The 22,229-nt window shown below is 38.6% G+C and overlaps 1 protein-coding gene across 1 annotated transcript in view; it reads left to right on the forward strand.

Moving 5' to 3' along the window:
- Positions 1-15,793, forward strand: part of mpped2a (metallophosphoesterase domain containing 2a) — a 77,210-nt gene extending 61,417 nt beyond the window's left edge. Inside the window, exons 5-7 of the mRNA XM_079802451.1 lie at positions 4,339-4,454; positions 5,436-5,549; positions 13,800-15,793. Coding sequence (XP_079658577.1) covers positions 4,339-4,454; positions 5,436-5,549; positions 13,800-13,918 — 349 coding nt within the window. The 3' untranslated portion in view covers positions 13,919-15,793. The remainder of the gene's footprint in view (positions 1-4,338; positions 4,455-5,435; positions 5,550-13,799) is intronic.
- Positions 15,794-22,229: the final 6,436 nt, after the last annotated feature.

Genomic DNA, 22,229 nt, shown 5'->3' on the forward strand with positions numbered 1-22,229 from the left:
CACTGCAATAATGATCCAATTATAGACTCTTAAGAATTTGCCAAATTTAAATCCAAATTCTTCTGAATGTGTCATGAACCTCAGATTTGCTTATAATTTGATGTACTGGCATTATTAGATCTGCATTTGATTTTCAAGGTCAAATCTTCAGGATATTTTGAGCACAGTGAGCAAAAAAAACAACCTCGTTATTATGTTACATCTTCGTCTGCATGTGTCAAACCTGCCCACAAGTTTCTTTCGACATCGCGCAGATGGTGGACCAGCGAGAGTGCTATCTAATCTGGTGCGTCGGTGTAGCCGGATCACATCCCATCCTCGGATCTCCCCCTCAAAACAGATACACACACACACACTCATACCTCTGTACAGTATAATAAGACCTATGTGCGTGGGTCCACAGAGGAAACAAGCTTTCCTTTATATGACCAGGATGTCATTAATCTTTATGGAGGTTAACAAATGCACTCGCATGGAAGGTGTATTTCATTCACGGAGACTAACAATGGGGCCATTGTGCCGTCTGATCTTCCAGCATCTGTACCTTAACATTCCTACCATATACATGGTATGAATGAACATTGTGTTTTCTGGACAAAATATTTATTTGAGAAGATTATTTGAAATATGCTCAGGTCATGAGATGCAGGGTAGATTTACGTTTTAAACGCTGTCTTTGTTCCTCGCTGTGCTCTTATTGCTTGTCCTTTTTCTCGTTTTTAAAAGACAATATTGCTGGATTTTTTTTCACGAAAGCTCCATTTTGTGCGGCGTCTGTGACAAATTGCTGCTGCAGCGCAGAATGGCCTGGTTCGATATGAGTTATGTCAAGTCAGAGCTGTTTAAGAGTTGTACTTCCCCCAAGACACATTTCTGCTTATCCTCACCATAGGGATGTAACGGAATACAGCCTTTTCAGCTTAATATACTCATTTTCCTACACATTTTTTTGACAATTTCATATAAATCTGTTCACCTCAGTGCAGAGTTCAGTTCCTTGTTATAGAAACCACACCTTAAGACCTCCGTAAATTCTCTTTTTTTTTCGCTCTCGTTTTTTTCTTCTTCCTGCAGATCGAGATTGAACGACTGCAGGAACCGTTTTATATGTGTCAGGTCTCCCCTCTCCCCAACCACTGTTCGATAATCATTCGTCGCTGTCGCTGTGGCGGTCCCTGACTGTAACAAACCCTATTGACGTTTCAGAGCCCTGATTTCCCCTCCTGGACAAATTCAATACAAAAAAAAAACGCTGTGGCTAAATGAGTCAAAAATAACCCCTCTCTCTCTCTCTCTCTCTCACTCTCTCTCTCTCTCTCTCTCTCTCTCTCTCTCTCTCTCTCTCTCTCTCTCTCTCTCTCTCTGTTGCTGTTTTGCTGTTGCTCTGTTGCTGTCTCTCTGTTGCTGTTCTGTTATATATATTACATACATACAGTATTCAGTGCTGCCAAAATATACACTATATTGCCACCCCTCCAAATCATTGAGTTCAGGTGTTCCAATCACTTCCATGGTCACAGGTGTATAAATCAAGCATCTAGGCATGCAGATGCTTCTACAAACATTTGTGGAAGAATGGGTCACTCTCAGGAGCTCAGTGAATTGGTGGTACCATGCAATAAATCAGTTCGTGAAATTTCCTCACTACTAAATATTCCACGGTCAACTGTTAATGGTATTATAAAAAAGTGGAAGCAATTGGGAACAACAGCAACTCAGCGCATAGAAGTCGCCAACTTTCTGGCCTTCAGATTAGCTCAAGAGCAGTGCGTAGAGAGCTTCATGGAATGGGTTTCCATTGCCGAGCAGCTGCATCCAAGCCTTACATCACCAAGTGCAATGCAAAGCGTCGGATGCAGTGGTGTAAAGCACGCCACCACTGGACTCTTGAGACTCTGGGTTTTGCGCTTTGCTAGGAGAAAGGTTCTTGTCTGACTGCATTGTGCCAAGTGTATAGTTTGGTGGAGGGGGGATTATGGTGTGGGGTTGTTTTTTAGGGGTTGGCCTTGGCCCTTTAGTTCCAGTGAAAGGAACTTTCAATGCTTCAGCATACCAAGACATTTTGGACAATTTTATGCTCCCAACTTTGTGGGAACAGTTTGGGGATGGCCCCTTCCTGTTCTAACATGACTGCGCACCAGTGCACAAAGCAAGGTACACAAAGCAAAGCAGTGCACAAGCATGGAGTGAGTTTGGCCTGCACTTGACTGGCCTGCACAGAGTCCTGACCTCAATCCGATAAAACACCTTTGGGATGAATTAGAGTGGAGACTGTGACCCAGGCCTTCATCCAACATCAGTGCCTGACCTCACTAATGCGCTTCTTGAAAATTGCTCAAAAATTCCCATAAACACACTCCTAAACCTTGTGGAAAGCCTTCCCAGAAGAGTTGAAGCGGTTATAGCTGCAAAGGCTGGGCCAACTCCATATTAAACCCTATGGATTAAGAATGGGATGTCAATAAAGTTCATGTGCATGTAAAGGCAGGCGTTCCAAAACTTTTAGCAATATAGTGTGTGAGTATGTTTATATATATATATACTCACACACAATATTGCCAAAAGTTTTGGAACGCCTGCCTTTACATGCACATGAACTTTAATGACATCCCATTCTTAATCCATAGGGTTAACATAATGATCATTGAACATAATGATCATTTAGGGTTAACATAATGATCAGGCATACACAATGATCAGTGGTGAACAGGTGACAGGTCAGACAGGGTCATGGACGGCCAAGGCTCATTGATTCATGTGGGGAGCGATGGCTGGCCCATGTGGTCCGATCAAACAGACGAGCTACTGTAGCTCAAATTGCTCAAGAAGTTAATGCTGGTTCTGATAGAAAGATGTCAGAATACACAGTGCATCACAGTTTGCTGCGTATGGGGCTGTCAGACCAGTCAGGGTGCCCATGCTGACCCCTGTCCACCGCCGAAAGCACCAACAGTGGACACGTGATCCTCAGAACTGGACCACAGAGCAATGGAAGAAGGTGGCCTGGTCTGATGAATCATGTTTTCTTTTACATCACGTGGATTGCGGGTGTGTGTCGCTTACCTGGGGAACACATGGTACCAGGATGCACTATGGGAAGAAGGCAAGCCGGCGGAGGCAGTGTGATACTTTGGGCAATGTTCTGCTGGGAAACCTTGGACATGGCCTCCAAATTCCCCAGATCTCAATCCAATCGAGCATCTTTCAGATGTGCTGAACAAAGTCCGATCCATAGAGGCCCCACCTCGCAACTTACAGGACTTAAAGGATCTGCTGCTAACATCTTGGTGCCAGATACCACAGCACACCTTCAGGGCTCAAGTGGAGTCCATGTCTCAATGGGTCAGGGCTGTTTTGCCAGCAAAAGGGAGAACAACACAATATTAGGAAGCTGGTCATTATGTTATGCCTGATCGGTGTGTGTGTGTGTATATATGTATATAATATACACACACATATAATCACAAGCTTTTGTTAGATGTGATTTAATCGGATTTGACAGCCCTAATCTATATTTAGTTTGTATTTATTGATTTATTAAAATATGTTTTCATTGAATATATATAGATGGATATTTTATTTGTTTCACTGAAATATTTTGCTCATTACTCCACATTTTTTCGTCGCTCTCACATGTAAATAAGGTGAAACCTATTCCTAGTCCTTTCCACTGGTACCTGCACAAATATATCTAATATGGTATAAAAATACCGCAAAATCTCTAGTGGTTTGCTATATCCATCATAGCGGCCAGCTCAAAAACGCAGCACTATTACTATTAGGCTTTGCTAAAAGCTTTTTATCACGAAATGTGCCTTTCTATAAAGAGTGCTAGACTTCCTTTTCTGGTGATTTCCACAGACAGTAATCAGTGTTTTTCACCGGACCTGGGACAAATGGATGCTCCATTTATCATCACTATCGGACCCTCCGCTTGACACGCACATATAGATGTATAAATATGCACACGTGTGCTCATTTTTCACATTATTTCATTTGGGCGTCGTACCTGCATCAACCCTGTGGCTTTATTTGAGCTATCAATCCATAGCAGTCATGGGAGAGGAGGCTGTTTGCTCTCTCAGAGAGCTGCGGCTGCATCTCCCAAAGCATTTGCATTTATTATGGCAGCCTGCAGTGAAGCCCTTCTCATTTCACACTTTGAAGCTTCCTCTAGGGATAGATGGGGGGAAAGAAGATCACTTTGACAGGTTGAGATTGTTTCTCCACATCTGCCGTCAGCTGTCATTTTAAACGGCGTGTGTACGTCTCTGTCCCGCCGCGTGGACGGATGCATGTGTGGTGCTTATGAATGTGTTTTTCTCTCTCTCCCCGCAGGACGCCGTGGTTTAATGGCTGGGGTTTTAACCTGCCCAGGGGACAGTCTCTACTCGATAAGTGGAACCTCATCCCAGAGGGCATTGATATTCTCATGACCCATGGGCCGCCCCTCGGTGAGTTCAATTAACCAATCCTAATGGAGTTCCATCCAATTATTCAAATGCTCCCGAAACATTAAATGGCCTTTGTATGAAGCTTGTTGTCTTGCTTGAAGAGAAACCCGTCCGTCATATGAAGTTGTGGGAAAAGGAAAAAGTCCATTTTTTGACATGCATGAAGTCAAATCTATCCTCGCATGAGGGTTATTATCTTAAACATTTTTATTAATACTTGAAATAAAATATACATTACCTGAAGTAAAATATAAACCATTTTATTTCAGCTAGTTGTCAAGGCAATATTTCTCATTTTCATGTAGATTAATGTCATCATAAAAATCTAATTTGACAATTGACTATTGCAGTATTTATTATAAATGATTTATTCATTGCACATCATAATTTATTTTTTAAATTCATGTGCCCTTGTAATCTTTAATCAAAATAATTTCCCCTCCCTCTTGCAGCGACATCTCTTCTCTGATGGCGTGTTTACTGGTGTGAGGGCGGGACAACCTGTCACTCACATGAGATTGACCAATAGCAAACCACAACAATCCAATCAATTCCTGATGGACAAAATCAAGTCCCGCCCTACATTTTTTCGTGTTAGAGAAGCCGTTTCACTCTGATATACGTCACAATAGCAAAGAAAAAACGATTGAAAATTATGTTTCATGCCGACTTTAAGTTGAGGTACTAAAAAAGACTAATAAAAATTGAAAAACCACACAGCAAAATTACAAACAATTCAACTAAAATAAAATAAATATATATATATATATATATATATATATATATATAATATATAAAATCTAATTCAAAATATTAACAAAAGCTATAATGGTATGTAAATGATAATAAAGTAAACCGCCTTTTCTGACTGATTGTCTTTTTTCAAAGCTTTAGGTTAAAAACCACAAATGATTTGACATGAGCTGTTCTTCATTGGAGATTAGAAACTGATTTACGGTGTGTTTGTGGGTGTGTGTGTAGGTTTTAGGGACTGGGTACCGAAGGAGCTGCAAAGAGTTGGGTGTGTTGAGCTGTTAAACACAGTCCAGAGGAGAGTCCGGCCCAAACTCCATGTCTTCGGAGGAATCCATGAAGGTGGGTTCAAACACAAATTGGCACTGCCATAAAAAAGTGCATTGCAATGATTTTAAACATCATTATAGGGTGTTCTGTATCAAAGATATTAAAGGTGCAGTAAGCGATTTCTAAGAAACACTGTTTATATTTGAAATCAACCCAAACAAACAAACCACTCCCTTCCTTACTCCAACCTCAAAATGCACAAGCACGCAATGCTAAAGCTAATGCATAGCTAAAGCGAAGCAAAATAATGCTGCGCAAAAAATAAAGTGAAGATGACGAACAAAAAATGAACTTCGAGTACACAAGAGTGTACACAAGCAAGAGTTTGTTAGTCGCCAGCAGCAGCCCAGCAGCTCCATACAAACAATTACACTCAAAACTGTCCTGTTTCTTGAGCTAGCATCACAACAACAGCATGTCTTGGTTCTGTGAAACATAGCAAAGCCAATATTACTCACGTAAGGAGAAGAAACAACACAACCTCTGCATCTGTTTTCAGGCCTTCCTGCTTCGGTCTCTCCTGCGCCGGAAAGCTTTAAAGTGCCCCTATTATGCTATTTTAAAGTTTCCTAATTTAGTTTTGAAGGTTTCCAACAACATGTTTACATGCATCAAAGGTCAAAAAACACTTTCATTTTCTTATAATATACATTGCATCACCACACTGTGTTCAATGATTATCAAACGACTCAACGGATGAATCAGTCTCTCTAAATCCCTCCTTTCCACGAGTCTAATCTGCTCTGATTGGTCATACGGCCCAGTCTGTTGTGATTGGTCTACCGCGTACAGCACATATTTCGGAAACGAACATGCATTACCATAACTGAATTCCAGCTCTGTCCGGAGGCTTCGATTGTACACACTGTAAAGACAGTAATGAGGATGTCGATTTTATGGCAATCCCAGTGCGAGTCCAAATCGATGAAACGCATGAAGAACTAGTTATTTGAACCTTGAGGTACATTATTAATGTTTCAACTGTAATTCCTCACCATCAGCATTAACATGTGTGTGTGTGTGTGTGTGTGTAATGTATTGCGGTGCACATGTGGGAACTGTATCAATAACAGAGCATACATTAGCCCAGCTGATGTAAACATTAAAGTTTGCAAAACAATTCTTGCTCTATCCTTTATCTTTACTCAAAGTAGTAAGAATGACAGACAATCTGCATATTAATAGACAGTTTTAGGTAATACTGCAGCCCACAGCTGATTTACAGTAGTATTTCAGTAAGACAGTAATAACGCGAGTTAGCCTGTTAGCCAGATACCTAAACAATATGAAACACAATAAACACAAAACTTTGCAGGATGTTTTCATTCACTTAGAACTGTTACACACTATATGAAAGGTTCTTTTCAAAAATCCATAATAGGGGCTCTTTAATATTAACGTGGGTCCTAAAGTCCTTGCCTGATTTTAACCCTTCTTTTTCTAGTGATATTCCTCTGGCCTTTTCTCTTTTGTAATGTCTCAGCCATCTCTCTTTCTACAATTCAGTCCCTCTTGCGTAGGGCTGGGTATTGTTCAAAATCTTTCGATCCGGTGCCAATTTCGATACCTCAGTTTCGATACCGGTTCCTAACGATACTTTTTCCGATACCATATGTTTTGAAATCCATTTCAACATCAACAAAAATACATTAAACACAAAACTTTTATTTTTCACCTTAATTGAAACTAATTTTGGTAACACTTCTCACTCAGGGTAACATTATTAATAAAACTGGTTGTGCTTTTTGTAAGGGTGCTCCGATCAGGATCTTTGGAGCCGATCATCGATCACAGGAAGCAGTATCACGATCACCGATACCGATCTATTTGAAGCCGCCTTTTTATCATGTAGAATTATTTATAGGGAATTTTACAGACATTCATTCAGGGCCTGAATTATATTTCTGACAATGGGGGAATCCCCCCCTTAGGTGACTCTTGTCATATAAATGTATATAATTATCTCACCTAAATATTTGATCATGCAGTGCATTTTTGTTTTTAAAGACAAATTTTTAGGTAGGTCTAACATAAGTATTGAGGTAAGAAATACTAAAGACATTTAATAAGGAATCAAATGTAAATTAATATTGGTCTTCCCTGAATAAATTAAATTAGATTAATCCCTACCCTTAAGGTTGCAAAAGTTAGTCATTCAAGAGCAGCGAGTGTCATAAAGGTTCATCAAACAACACAAGACAAAGAGAAACTCAGAGACAGCAGCAGTTTATTCGACAGCTGTCACTTTAAGAGCGAACACGGATACGGTTACAGTTGCACAAATGTTCACTCGCGAGCATACACATGCATACTCGTCAAGACGGTAATTTAGTACATACATTTGTGTGTATTTGACCATTTCAGCGCAATTTGTACTCGCAAGCTTTTTGTGAGATGGCGTGTGTGTGTGTGTGTGTGGACTGGTAATCCCTACGTTATGGGGACAAAATGTCCCCACAAAGATGGCAATATCCGAAATCCTCGTCCTTGTGGGGACATTTTTTGGTCCCCATGAGGAAAACATCTTATAAATCAGACTAAGTGATGTTTTTTGAAAATGTAAAAATGCAGAATGTCTCCTGTGATGGGTAGGTTTAGGGGTAGGGGCAGTGTAGGGGGATAGAATATACGGTTTGTACGGTATAAAAACCATTACGCCTATGGAAAGTCCCCATAAAACATGAAAACCCAACGTGTGTGTGTGTGTGTGTGTGTGTGTGTGTGTGTGTGTGTGTGTGTGTGTGTGTGTGTGTGTGTGTGTGTGTGTGTGTGTGTGTGTGTGTGTGTGTGTGTGTGTGTGTGTGTGTGTGTGTGTGTGTGTGTGTGTGTGTGTGTGTGTGTGTGTGTGTGTGTGTGTAGTTGAATACGGGCAAGACTTAAAAATGAATGCAAGTGATAAACTTCAGTGACGATGCGACACTGCCTCGATTGTGCAAGTGCCAAATCCTGTGTCAACTGTGCATCTCGATTTTAGTGCAAATGCGATGCGCTGATGTATTTGAACATTTTGAGAGGGAAAGAGAGAGAGAGCGCACGCAGTGATTCACTCGCGCTGTTTGTGACAGAAAGTTTTCCTTTTGCGCCTTTGGTTGCAATACTCTTATCGCATATGTTGCACTTTGCTGATTCGGCATCCACTTTTATAAAGTGTAGCCACACTTTACACCTCTTTGGCATTGTAAAACGACGCGGTAGAACACATGAGAAAAACCAACTACACTTGTGTTGTGTGACTGCGAGTATCTTCAGAAATCCTCCCCGTCACGTGGTGGTGGACAGCCAATTGCCGGTGCTTTAGGTCCTTACATGCAAGCATGCTACAGGCTCACACAGACACAGCCGCTTGGCTTTTGGCAGCGAAAGATAAATCATTTTTCGATACTTATAGTATCAGAGTTTTTCTTTCGATACCATAAAAGTATCGCCGTTCGGTGCCCAGCCCTACTCTTGCTCACTCTCTCTCCTCCCCCATCATGAGTGGACACGCCCCCTTCTTCTGATTGGCTACTAATGTGTTGTGGTACTCAGCCCAGTCAACTTTTCAACAATGTTTCTCAGAAATCCCTAACTGCACCTTTAATAATAATCACAATAGTATAGAAAAGAGGCCAAAAATATTGCAAACTGGATTTGATGTAGCAGTCAGAAGTTATTTGAGGGCTTCAGCATCATTACTCCAGTCTTCATGATCCTTCAGAAATCATTCTAATATGCTGATTTGCCGCTCAAGAAACATTTATTATTGTTATCAATGTTGAAATCCTTTGTGCTGCTTAATATGTTTGTGGATACATATTTGTTCAGGATTCACTGATGAATATCTGAAGATAATATGAATATCTGAAATAGAAATCTTTTGTTAACATTGTGAACGGCTTCACTGTCAATTTTGATCAATTTAACGCGTCTCTGCTGAATAAAAGTTTTAATTTCTTTAAATTTAGTACTAATCTTAATCCCAAATTGCCTCATTTAATATCCAAAAGTCAAGTAATATACTAAAGTATATCATGTTGTATTTGTAACTGAAATGGCTTGTTCCTTCCTGTAGTGAATCAGAACAGCATTAGCTGCATCAGCACAAACATAAGCAGTCTAGGATATAAATATATATGGATATTTACCATGGATATTAGTTGCATTTTCCTGGGAAGAGGGATCTGCCTTTGGGTTAAACTTGAGACTCTGTTCGCCAGATGTGCTACATCCCCTCTCTTCCTCCCTCCAGCTTTTGAGGCTTTTTATTATTATTATTATTTTAATTAAACATGTTTGAGAGAAGGGTCTCTTAGCCCATGGGCTCATTTAGACAAGATCTCCACTCGAGGAAAGGCCTTGTACTGTTTATTGTGTTTACTCAATGTTTTTGTATGTGCACACACACACACGTCAGTCAGTGGGCAAACTCATGATTCCCTTTTTCTGAATATATATAGACTTTAACCTCGTTCAGACAGTCAGTCCGAATCCGTCCAAATTTTTGTGCGTATGTGATTGGAATCTGATCATATTTAGCAAGTGTGAACAGCAAATAATTCAAGAGTGGAAACCCCTCCATGCTCCATGTTGTTGTGTTTTGGCGTATGCCTACCAACGCAACGTCATTGCCATAGAAACCAATGCAGATATTCCAGAACACACAAATCGAATCCGAACAGTTGCAATACAGAGTGTGGACAGTCAACAATTTTAGATCAGATTCCAATCGGATACACAAATAATCGGATTTGGACTGACAGTGTGAACATAGCCTTTGACTTTACTTAAAGAGCACCTATCATGGCATTTAAAATGTTCCAAATATTGTTTTAGAAGTCCCCAACAACAGTTTTGCATGCATGCAATGACAAAAAAGACTTTAGTTTTCTTATAATATGCATTTATTTTTACCTGTTTTGACAGCGATTCTCAAATGATTCCTTTAGTGATTCACTTTTCAAAACCCCGCCTTTACGTGACGCTAATCTACGGTGATTGGTCCGATGACCCAGTCAGTTGTGATTGGTATAGTCTGTGCAGATATTTTCGGAAACGGAACGCCCATCAAAGTCTTATAATGACAGTAATTTGTTAATATGTGTCAGGAGTTATGAATATGAAAACCGCGTCGGTACTGTTTGATTGTAATATGAGCCTCAGCTGATCTCATTCATAAAAAAACTCCTCACGAAGACTCGCGACAAATCAACATCCCTCAGGGCTTTTAGTTCAAAAGTGTGCAGATGAGGAGACATATTGATAGATTCTCATATGTCTGTGTCAAATTTCTAAACAGAGGAGTATTTTTTATTCAATACTTCCTCAAAATGGGCAGAAATAGCCTAATCATGAGCGATTGAGTCTCTTGTGTGTTGTTTTCAATTCATACTGGCAGCCGGAGGGCGCTCTGTGCACATGTAATCCATATATGATACAGACAGACGAAGAAGATACCATGTGCCATAATAAAAGTCCATAATAAAAGCTTCCTGAGATCGCGAAACATACATTTGACGACTAATAATAAACACTCAATCGCGACGATGTATGGTTTGTCTTCAAGCCACCTAGTCTTCAAATGCTCATCCTTGGGCAGATGAAAGAAGTTTGCTTTTGAGTGGCACTTCAGAACACAGCGTCTCGTCGCCATGATGTTTTCTAGTTTTCACTGGCGTCTTGGAGCGCAATAAGTGGGCGTATCGTATTCAAATAACTTGACAAGTTGACGTCAACTAGTCAGAGAAAAAGCTTCGGTCTTCTAACGATTCTTAAAAATGACTCAGAGTCGACTCTTACTTTTGAAAGAAAATAACTATATATACGGTGCACTGTCATATTTCAAGCTATCACAGGATGTTTTTGTTCACTTAGATCTATGTTACACACTACATGAAAGGTAAATTTCAAAATTCCATGATAGGTGCTCTTCCATGATAGGTGTTTCTTTTTTATATGTTTAAATGCAATACACTTAAAATGAGCAACGTTAAATTGTAATAATATTTCACAATATTACAGTTTTAACTGTAAAAAAAAAGATCAAATAAATGCACTCTTACCAACCTCAAACTTTTGAATGGTAGTGTACATTATTTAGCGGATTATTTTGTCCAATGTGACTTAAAGCGTTAGTTCACTTTAAAATGTATTAAAATTACCCTAAGATTTACTCACGCCATCATTGGTGTATGTATATGACTGTCTTCTTTCTGATGAACACAATCAGATTTATTTTAAAGCTGCATTCATAACTTTTTTTGGTTAAAAATGATCCCCAGTACACAACAAGCCAGTGTTCAAAACGATCTCCTTACCTCAGCCCGATTCATAACGGTAAACTTGTAATAATATGTAATAATTTGAGTGGTACTAGTGGATTTCTGCGGGAAATTCAAGCATGTCTTTGCGGCATTACGTCACATCTGTATACATAAAAGAGGAGTCCGCCTAGGAGTAGTAACGCACTTGAGGAGCATGTTTTTCAGCAGATCATTTATAGCCTTTTCTCACATCAGCTGGAATAATTAAACTTACCATTTTGATGGCGGATTATAATCCAGAAAAGCCCAAATTACATCATCCATGACAACTGGAGATTCACCCATAGTCAAAAGCAAAATATCAGACTACGGAAATTTAAATCTACAGGTAACGCTAATAAACATTAAATACACGTAGTCACGCAATGCTGATGTTGTTAACATTAACAATTTAAGAACAAAGTATAACAATAATAATAATAATTTGCAGTTTAATGTGGTGTGAGCTAAGCGATCGTTAGATTGTATCACCGTTGGTAGTGCGATTTTTATTTTTATTTTTTGTAATATTTTGTTCCCAAAAGTGGCAGACATGTTACTAACTTGTTCCGATGACATTTTCCGTTGAAAATTTTAATTTAGGTCATACTCCGAGACATAGAATCTGTGATTCTGATATACAGTGTCCACACCGGTGACTGACAGCCGCACATACTCCTCAAAACATTAGATTAATCCACACTGAGGAGCCGTGCCGATGCACAATCCACGTAAAGATGATAACTCCGCAAATAACTGCAATTGCAGGTTTCAAACAGAAATGGCGACACAGAGGCAAAACTTACGGACTGCAGCTTTAATAAATATCCTGATGCTTCCAGGCTTTATAATGGCAGTGAACAGGGGTCAAGAGTTTGAAGCCCAAAAAAGTGCATCCATCCATTATAAAATGAATCCATACGGCTCCAGGGGATTAATAAAGGACTTCTGAAGTGAAGTGATGCGTTTGTGTTCATATTCAAAATATCCATATTTAACATGTTATAAAGTAAAATATCTATAGCTTCCGCCAGACTGCCTTCCGTATTGAACTTACGGAAAAAGCGTAACTGACCTGCAGTGTTGGGGAAAGTTACTTTGAAAAGTAACGCATTACAATATTCCGTTACTCCCTTAAAAAGTAACTAATTGAGTTTCTTAGTTACTTTTTAAGAAAAGTATGCGTTACATTACTTTTGCGTTACTTTTTCTCACCTGTACAGCCATTCTGGATAATGGAAGAATCGGAAAAAAATAGAAAAAGAATAGAAAAGTTTTACCAATAAAAACAAAGAATCTAGTCATTTTTGCTCATGGTTTAACTGAATCAACGATCAGCAGAAAGACATTGGTCAATAAAGGTAGATTAAATGCATAAAAATATTTGTTTTATTTAATATTTCATTATTGAAGGTTTGCATTGTATTCTGATTTTGCATTTGACTGATTTTATTCATTTTGAGGAATACTGAATCTTTATTGTGCAGGTGAGATGAACAAATGCTCACATTTAGTCTAGAACTACAATAACCATATCATGTTTACACACAACACCTCCGCACTTACTCTCGTTTTTTCCCAACTTGGGGTCAAGAGAGCTGTCAGTCAAATAAAAAGTAATCTGATTACGTAACTCAAGTTACTTGTAACGCGTTATACACTGCTGACCTGACGTATTATGTATGACATAGAGTAAGCGTTTTGAACTGCGAGAGGTTTTACACTTCCTTTTTTCATCATTTTCCCAGCAAAACGTCCCGAGTCATTCATATAAGAATCAGTCAACAGGCTTTCATAGACAACCTAGGAAGTTGGGAAAAGTCTTGTTTTTTAAGTTTCGTTACAAGCTGTTCACACATTGGCAATTAAAAAGCGATTAACACATGAAAATCCTTACCACCTTTAAAAATGTGTGTTTAATGTAAGAAAACAAGTTGATTTTTGGAATTTTTGGCATTTGAATGTTGACTCTCCCTTTCTCTAGGTTACGGCATTATGACAGACGGGTACACGACATTCATCAACGCCTCTACCTGTACAGTCAGCTTTCAACCCACCAACCCTCCCATCGTGTTCGACCTCCCGAACCCCCCAAGCTCTTGAGACGCCTGTATGCTTTGCCATATTCTCCTTTTCTTTCCTTATGTTTTCTAACAGTACTTTGAAGAAGAAAAAAATAGTTGAATGTTTCTTTGGAAATCGCCAGTCTTTTGCTAAAAGATTCAGGGGAAGTTTCTGATGACGGATGGGATCATGCGGGGTGTTTTGCGTACAGAAGTGGTGAACAATCTTATGAAAAGATCTGATTAAATCTGTAAGATAATAAGCTTTGTGAATTTGTAAAATTGTCTTTTTTTTGTCAATATTCGAATTATGTTGGTATGGGATGCCATTGTTCATTTTGTATATTCTTTTTTCAGGATAATTAAGCTTTCTTTTAGCTGACAGGGATATAATGCCTTAAACTAGCTTTAAGTTCCCCCAGCTGGAGCCCTTTCTTTCTGCTAGCGAAGAGAAAGCATCATATTTATTGTTTTTATCCAAAACGAAGGGGATTTTTTTTTTTTTTGCATTCAAAGAACACTTTCTTACAAGCGCAGGGAAGCCATGGATGCATTTTAACTCATGTATATTCTGGGGCGCCTCATTCTGCATAGAAATTGGAAAAATGTCTTAAAATATGAGTATATCTATATGTATGTGTGTAAGCTGTAAAATCTCTAACTAAAATTGTGTTCGTTCTAAGCCTCTTGAAGAATCTCATTTTGCCTGTAAGTGATGACTTAAATGTGCGTAAAGCGCACACATGCTCTTTTCTGTTTTCATGAAATGTTCCTACTTTACGGCGTATTGTTCCATACAATAAACGAGTACTCGAGTTGGAATTATTTTAATGTACAATCTCAAAGGTTGTTTTTTCTTTTTTTTTTCGGAACCTGACGAAACCAGGTTCATTTGTCCTTTGATATCTTGCGTATGATAGTTTTTGTTTTTCTCTTTTTCTTTTTGTAATTTTGCACTGTGTAAATGCAGTCTTGCTAGCACAAAAAAATGTTGCCAATAGTTGTTTCAACTCTTGCCATTGTAAATGCCTCTCTGCTTTTCTTTCAGTTACAGTTACAGTCTCATTCCTGGAAAAGTTTAGATATGTTTTTCTTTTCTTTTTTTCTTCAGGTTTCATTGTGATATATTTAGCTGCCTTTATATGCAAATAAAATTGCAAGATTTTTACTTCTAAATGTTTTGTTTGGTTCATTCTAGCCTCCAGGCTGCCTTTGTGCTGTCGAATTCTACAGGTTTTTACTATTTCAACTCGAAACAAAGTTTTACGCTTCTCCGCCATTGACAGAATTTTCTGGCTTTCCATGTTTTCACTGTTATACGGTAGGGACCTATTATGCATCTTCTGAAAGAGTATAGAATCTTCGGATCGCAACACAGGTGAAGAAGTTGCAGAAACAAGAGATGTCGTATGTTATCATGCTTATGTAAAATAACGCGATCACCAACATTAAAGGGTTAGTTCACCTTAAAAATTTAAATTAGCCCGTGATTTACTCACCCTCAAGTCATCCTAGGTGTATATGACATTCTTCTTTCAGACGAATAAATTCAGAGTTATATTAAAAATGTCCTGGCTCTTCCAAACTTTATAATGGCAGTGAATTGTTGCTTCGTTTTTGAAGTCCATAAAAGTGCATCTATCCATCATATAACTGCTCCACACGGCTCCGAGGGGTTAAAGGTCCCATGGCATGAAATTTTCATTTTATGAGGTTTTTCAACATTAAAGGTCCCGTTTTTCCTGTTTTTTTTTTGTTTTTGTGTTCATGTTTCACGTGTAAAAAAACAGACAACACAATTTATTTATCTGTATACCGTTGTTTTCACTGTCCTCAAAACGGCTTGAAAGACCGGTCGTTCGCTGTAGGCTTTGAAAGGGAACTTCTGTTAAATAAAATATCTCGCTTGGCATTGAACTTTGAGCTTTATAATTTTACAGGTATTATATATGCTCTAACAGCAACATTACACACTAACTAAAGTTTGAAAAATGGAATCACGAAGAACAGGACCTTTAATATGAGTTCCCCTAGCCTGAATATTGTCCCGAAGTGGCTAGAAATTTTGATCGGTGTAAACCGAGTTCTGGGTGTCTTTCTCTGCCTTTGAGAAAATAACAGCCCAGACGAGCTGATCTTGAATTCTCCTGTTATGACATCATAACAGGAACGGTTACCTCCCTTTCCTCCGCCCAGAGAATTTGGCACGCCCATGTAAGCGCCATATTTGTTTGTCCTCGAGAGATCATGGCTTGTGAACGAGTGAATGCTGGCAGTTTCTCAGTGTTTGGATGTACAAATGAAAACAGAAGTCTTTTTTCAGTTCCTTCTGATCTGTGATCAGTGATTTCTGATGTGTAGCTAATTATTTATTATTCGTGCACACGCTGCGGCTTCTCTCTCTCCCGTCAGAACAGTGTTTTCTATCTTGTGAGTCATTGTTTTTGTCTGTCCTCGTCGCGTCTATCTGTTCTACAATGTGCATACAGTCGTGAGTTTCTGCTCCACATCGGTAGAGCCACATCTTTAGAGATAAACCTCACGCACGCCAAGCTCGGGCTGCACTGGCCGGTCGGCCTCCAACATCCCCGACCCCCAGTACTGCATCTGGCCCACAGCGGAGGCACCAAACGCGGCTTGAGATTAAGCAGAAGGGGGGTAAGCGTGAGCGTATCCGGGCTAGCCAGCCTAGCCCCACAATAAACTGGATTACATTCGATTACTGCTGTTGTGTCTTTTTTTGTACTCAATGCGCGTCACTGACGCTTTTCATAGGAAAATATCTAAAAAATAATGCTATAATCAACACTTACTCGTTCATCTTGACAGCTGTAATGGTACATTACATGTGTTACAAAGTTGGTAATAAGGAGGAAGGCGGGCTCGGTGTGACTGGGACTCGTGTTTATTCAGAACTCTCAGATACAAACAAAATAAAGTCACGCTGACAGCGTTCACAAATCAGTACAATATCACTTTAGCCGCGTTTCCACCAAAATTATCCGCAACAGACTTTTCCCCCCAGACCTGCTACTGTCTGCGTTTCCACTGCGGTCTAAAGTACCGTGAAGATTAGGCAAATTAGTCCGGTGATGTAGGACTACGCGGCTTCTCCTCCCAGTCAGCGACGGACAGTAATCTTTTGTGTGACACTGTCTGCAACAATAACGAGTGGAGGAGATTCAAGCAGCGCTGCTTTTGCTGGTTATGTATTGGTTTACTAAATAGGTCATTAACAAAACTGCGGAAAACAGACAAGCACTGATACTAAAGCATATTCTGAAAGCTCTTAAAGCTAGATTTAAAATAAGACAACGTATGTTATTATCAGCCATTACGGACATTGACCGTGCGATTGCTGAGACGAAAGCGCGCCATCGGACAGAAAGAGCAAGACTGATATTTACTGAACGCAGAACGAACCTCGCAAAAGACTTTTAAAAATGCCGGTTAAAATAAAATGCTGCATGAGCTCAACCAATCAGCATGTTCCCAGGCTGCTTGATAGTACTTGAAAGTCCTTGAATTTCAGACACATGGATTCAAGGCCTGGAAAGTACTTGAAAACAAACATAGGTCCTTAAAAGTGCTTGAATAAAGCGTGAACTACATTTTGTTAGAGTAGCATGGTGCTATTACAAAAATGTGCCTTTATGCGCTGCCAAAGACAGAAAAAAACAGCGCTACTGATTAGGGAGGAAGCGGGGAAAACCTGAAAAAATGCTGTGTGAGCGTATGGATCGTGATCACGTGCAGGCAGCTCTGCATAATTGGCACATAACGTGGAACTTTTTAACTTGCTAGTGCCAGGGAAGTGCAAATTCAGTGATGCCTGGCTCAGTGTTGAGCTACAGAAACATTTATTTGTCAAAGTTCCAACGAATAACGCTTAATAAAGTAGTGTTTATCAGTGCAGCACTCCTTTGTTTACAGAGGTTACCGGGGAAACCAATATAGTTCTGCTGTTCCATAAGCGCCATCTACTGTCAAAGAGCGAAATTGCATTATCGGTGCGTCAGTTGGTTTGTTCAGACTAATGCATATTAACCCATAGTTTTACACCGCTTACACACAGAGAATTTTTTTTTAATAATAATATATCTAGAATATTAAGTTGCATTAATATAAATATAAAGTTGTATTAGTATTAATATAAAGGTAAGTCCTTTTTTTACAGTCATTTTATGGTTTAGGTTGTTTCCATAAACACTGATATCACCCTGTGCAGGTCTTAAAAGCCTTAAAATAGATTTTTAAAAAGGTACCATGTACAGGTGATTAATAAATAATTTTGCATATTTTTAATGCCTAACAATTAACGTGTCCATATCTTTAATTGGGAAATTCATGTATACAATATTATCTTTTTTTTTTTTATGTTTTAATGAAGTAATGATTTATAAAAAAGAAAAGAAAACTAAAACCAGGTGTGAAATAAATGTTAAAAGCAGGAATAAGAGAGCTTCAAACTGCATCTCTCGTTAAAACTCGCTCCCTCTCTTGTACACTCTACAGCCTTTTTCCTCGTTAGATTTTAAGTCACATGCCCCTATTTAGTTGTCAGTATATGCCTTAGCGTTACTGCAGTAATGATAGACACAGGTACAGTAGGTATTTGATATACTGTGCAGATTTGCAGTAACACACCCACCTTTATTGTATTTATTGTGCTTGATTTAAAATAAAAGGTGCTTTAAAAAGTCCTTGAAAGTCCTTGAATCTGGTGTTGGACCCTGAGTGGGAACCCTGAGCTAGAATAAAATGGGTTTTTGTTGTTTAAAAGCAGAGCCTCTGTTCTTTCTTTCCATATATTGCATGTTCAGATATTCATACAATAAAAATATTCTGGGAGCCATTACATTTTTGTGAAAATGGTCAAAAACACTGGCGGTGGCTGGCAACTTTTTAAAATAATGCTGGCGGTGAAAGAGTTATGGGTACGTTTACACCACAACGAAGTCCTAAAAATGGAAATGTTTTCTTTTGCATTTTCGCGTACGGGCGACAACATTGTCAAAATGATCCCAGTTAACACGGATCTGCGAAAACGACAAAAACACTGTATTATTCATGCCAGACCAGTAGTTGGCGATGTCACTTTGTAAAGGAACACTACGCGCCCACTGAACGCGTAACATGGCATGATGTCACCATTTTCACTAAATTGTGTTTTTGTAGTTTACACGGAGATGATAACGGTATCGTTTTCAAAAACGTACCCTTTGAAACCCGTTTTCAAAAGTTTGCGTTTAGGCCCCCAAACCGCCGTTGTGTAAATGAATGGCCAAAACGCATACGCTTTCTGGGTTTTTTTAACAGTGTTCTATGAGGCTCCTTTGTGAGAAATATTTGAATGAGTCTTCAGAGGCTTTTTGTGATTTTTACTTGAAAGCAAAGAATAAATATAGAATAAAGCTAAACCAGACTTTTTTTATTTTAATTAAAAGAGCTACCTGAAGTAATATCTTGCCATTTGTATATAATCGAATAACTCAGACTTTATTTGATGTTTAAATCTAAATTAATACAATTCAAAGAATTTAATGTAATTTTCTTCTCTTTGAGTTGCTTTTTTCCTGTGACCTACGAAGTGTCCACAACATCCTGTTTCAATCGAGGTTGGAGGTTACATTTTTCAACTGCTTTCCTCAATATGAAGCCTGAAAAGATTTTTCCTCCATGCAGTTGTCTTCTAAAAAGACCTCCAGTGAATGTAAGTTTTCACGCTCACAGAAACCTCATTCACATTTATCTGTTTGTAATCCAATTTGAGATACACATGAGCCAGAGGGATGCTAAGAGAATGAATATCAGCAGTGCTCTGGCCTTGGAGTCAAAGTGGGATCTCTTTTCGTCAATTTGAATCCCTCTAAGGCAAAAAAAAAAAACACACATTTCCACACTCGCATAATAACCCTCCCCCATCCGGCTTACCAGCAGTCACATCAAAGGCTCCAAACCAATTAACACTTCCCCCAAACGAGAGCATGAAATATAGCCCCGGACCAGCTCGTTGGCATAATCCACATAATCATATTAGTGTAACCCTGTGAGCTGGCAGCCTGGCACTGACACTTTTGTTTTCTAAAACCCCATTTATAGAAGCACCAGTATCTGTGCTTACGATGGACAATGCTAATATACTACTTTTATATTTTCTTAAGAAATTGCGGTACTACCCATGCAAAATTCGCCACCACAATGCCAGGTTATGAATAAATTCTAGCATTTTGCTATGCAGTTGCTAAAGTGTTCTGAGAGGATTTCAACATATGCAGTTGCTTAGACACCTGATTTAAAATATATTTCTGTAGGATTGCTGCTCTAGGATGTAAAACTCATCAAACAAGCACCCTCAATATTAGTGGAGGATAACTAGTGTTAGCATTTTGCTACGTTAGCTTAGCTGAAATCAAAATAGTGTAGCTTTTTTGGTGCTACACTATACACAATATGCTATATTGGTGTTTTTTGTCGAATTATTTTGCTCACACAACCGTACACTGTGTGCTATCTAAATGTGATGAGCTCTAAGACATTTCTCTTCTGTGTTCATCTGGGTTTTTGTCCAATGAACCAATAATCAGCATTACATTTTCGAGTGCAACAGTCAATCCCATTCATTTTCTCTAAAGGTTAATTGATTTTTAATGATAACTTATGAACCTTAAAGACTTGCCTGTGAGCTATGAGGTTGTAAATCGATGGTATATGCTTTTGTTGAAACTGTCAGTCCAGATTATTTTAACTCAAAAGTCAAAATCTACATTACCCATGATTCTGCAAAGAAATCTCCACCAAACCAAATAAACATTTTGGATTAAAATATCCAAAAACCACTAAAACAATATTTTGTTGACTTGTGTACGTACATTATCCCAAATGTTTCCAAAAATGTTTAAATCCAGAGAAATAAGCCATTTTAACCAGGACACAGACCATGTTTGTGCATCGCCTATCAATGACATCATACCCATTTTACCCTCGATTTCCGGTTTTATTTTGTAGAAACCGTAGAAACACCAAAGACGCTTTAATATATTATGTCTTTTATTAGACAGGTTGAGAAATCTATGGATACATTCATCGATAGAAAACTAATCATTGTTATATAGCTCAACACAGTTAGTCTCATTGTTTAAATCTCGTTTTCATTTATCACGAGTACCATGTTTTACTATGCCTAATATCGATCTATCTTACTCCAGTGTGCAACAAGTGTCTCTAGCCGACGAGCAAACGCACAGAGAAGCATTATAACATAACTTTCAACACACTCAAATAATGTATCTAATATGATAAAACAGAGCTGCGTTACCCCACATACACATGAGCGGAAGAAGCGGAATCGGTCGTCTGCGCCATAATAAAAGCTATGAGAAATCAAGGCGTCATCAAGCTACGCCTTTGTTTTGAATATTAAATATTGTGGCTTTAACACTCTTAAACTATTTAAATATTTGTTTGTGTATATATGCATATTTCACAGTAAACATAAAATGTCAACATCTTTAAATTAATAGTTAAATAGTGTTTAATAGTTTTATACATGTAGTTTTTTATTTTAATTTGCATAACAGCCATTATGAACACAGTTTTAAACCTTTTATTTATTTTGTGCAAATTTTCTGATTCACCTCATAGCTGGTTGATTTGGTTCATAAGATATGACTATTTAACAAATACTTTTTAAAAAATCCCAATGGGAAAAATACTGATGGAACCAAAGCCACAGAAAAAGGTGGGCGTGAACTCTTTTACATTGGGTAGCCACTTCCACAATTAATTTCTCATTGGACCTCATGTGTATTAATCAAACGTGCTACTTTCAAAGGCATATTTTTAATGTAGCTTAACTATTCATAAAAGTACACAGCTTGAGTAGCCATTAGCTATAAGCTATAAAGCATCAAGCTTTTCTCTCTCTGCCTGCTGTCCCTCCCGCAAATGAAGGTGAAAGTGTGTATGTCAATCTAAATTGTGTTGGGAGCATGTGTGAGTGTATTAATTACCTCGTCCTGCAGCAGGGGCCAGGCCTTAATAGGTGCCCGTGACAGGGACAGCTATTACCCTACGACGCCCCGACAGCTTCTATTAATATTGGAAATTTGTCAACTTAGCCTTCGTGCCACTGTGATGGATGACACGCAACTCTGAAGGCTAATACCCACTGTTACCACATGAGAGATTGTGTGTGTGTGTGTGTGTGTGTGTGTATACATACTGCTACACAGAATATAAGGTAAGGTTTAGCTTGAAAGGAACTGAATTTTGTATTTGTATTTTTGCCATGTTTGTTACAAAAAGTTTTTACATGGTTATTTTTTCCTTTTACCTCTAATATAGAATAC

The sequence above is a fragment of the Gobio gobio genome (assembly GCF_949357685.1).
Source record: "Gobio gobio genome assembly, chromosome: 2".
NCBI classification, from domain to species: domain Eukaryota; kingdom Metazoa; phylum Chordata; class Actinopteri; order Cypriniformes; family Gobionidae; genus Gobio; species Gobio gobio.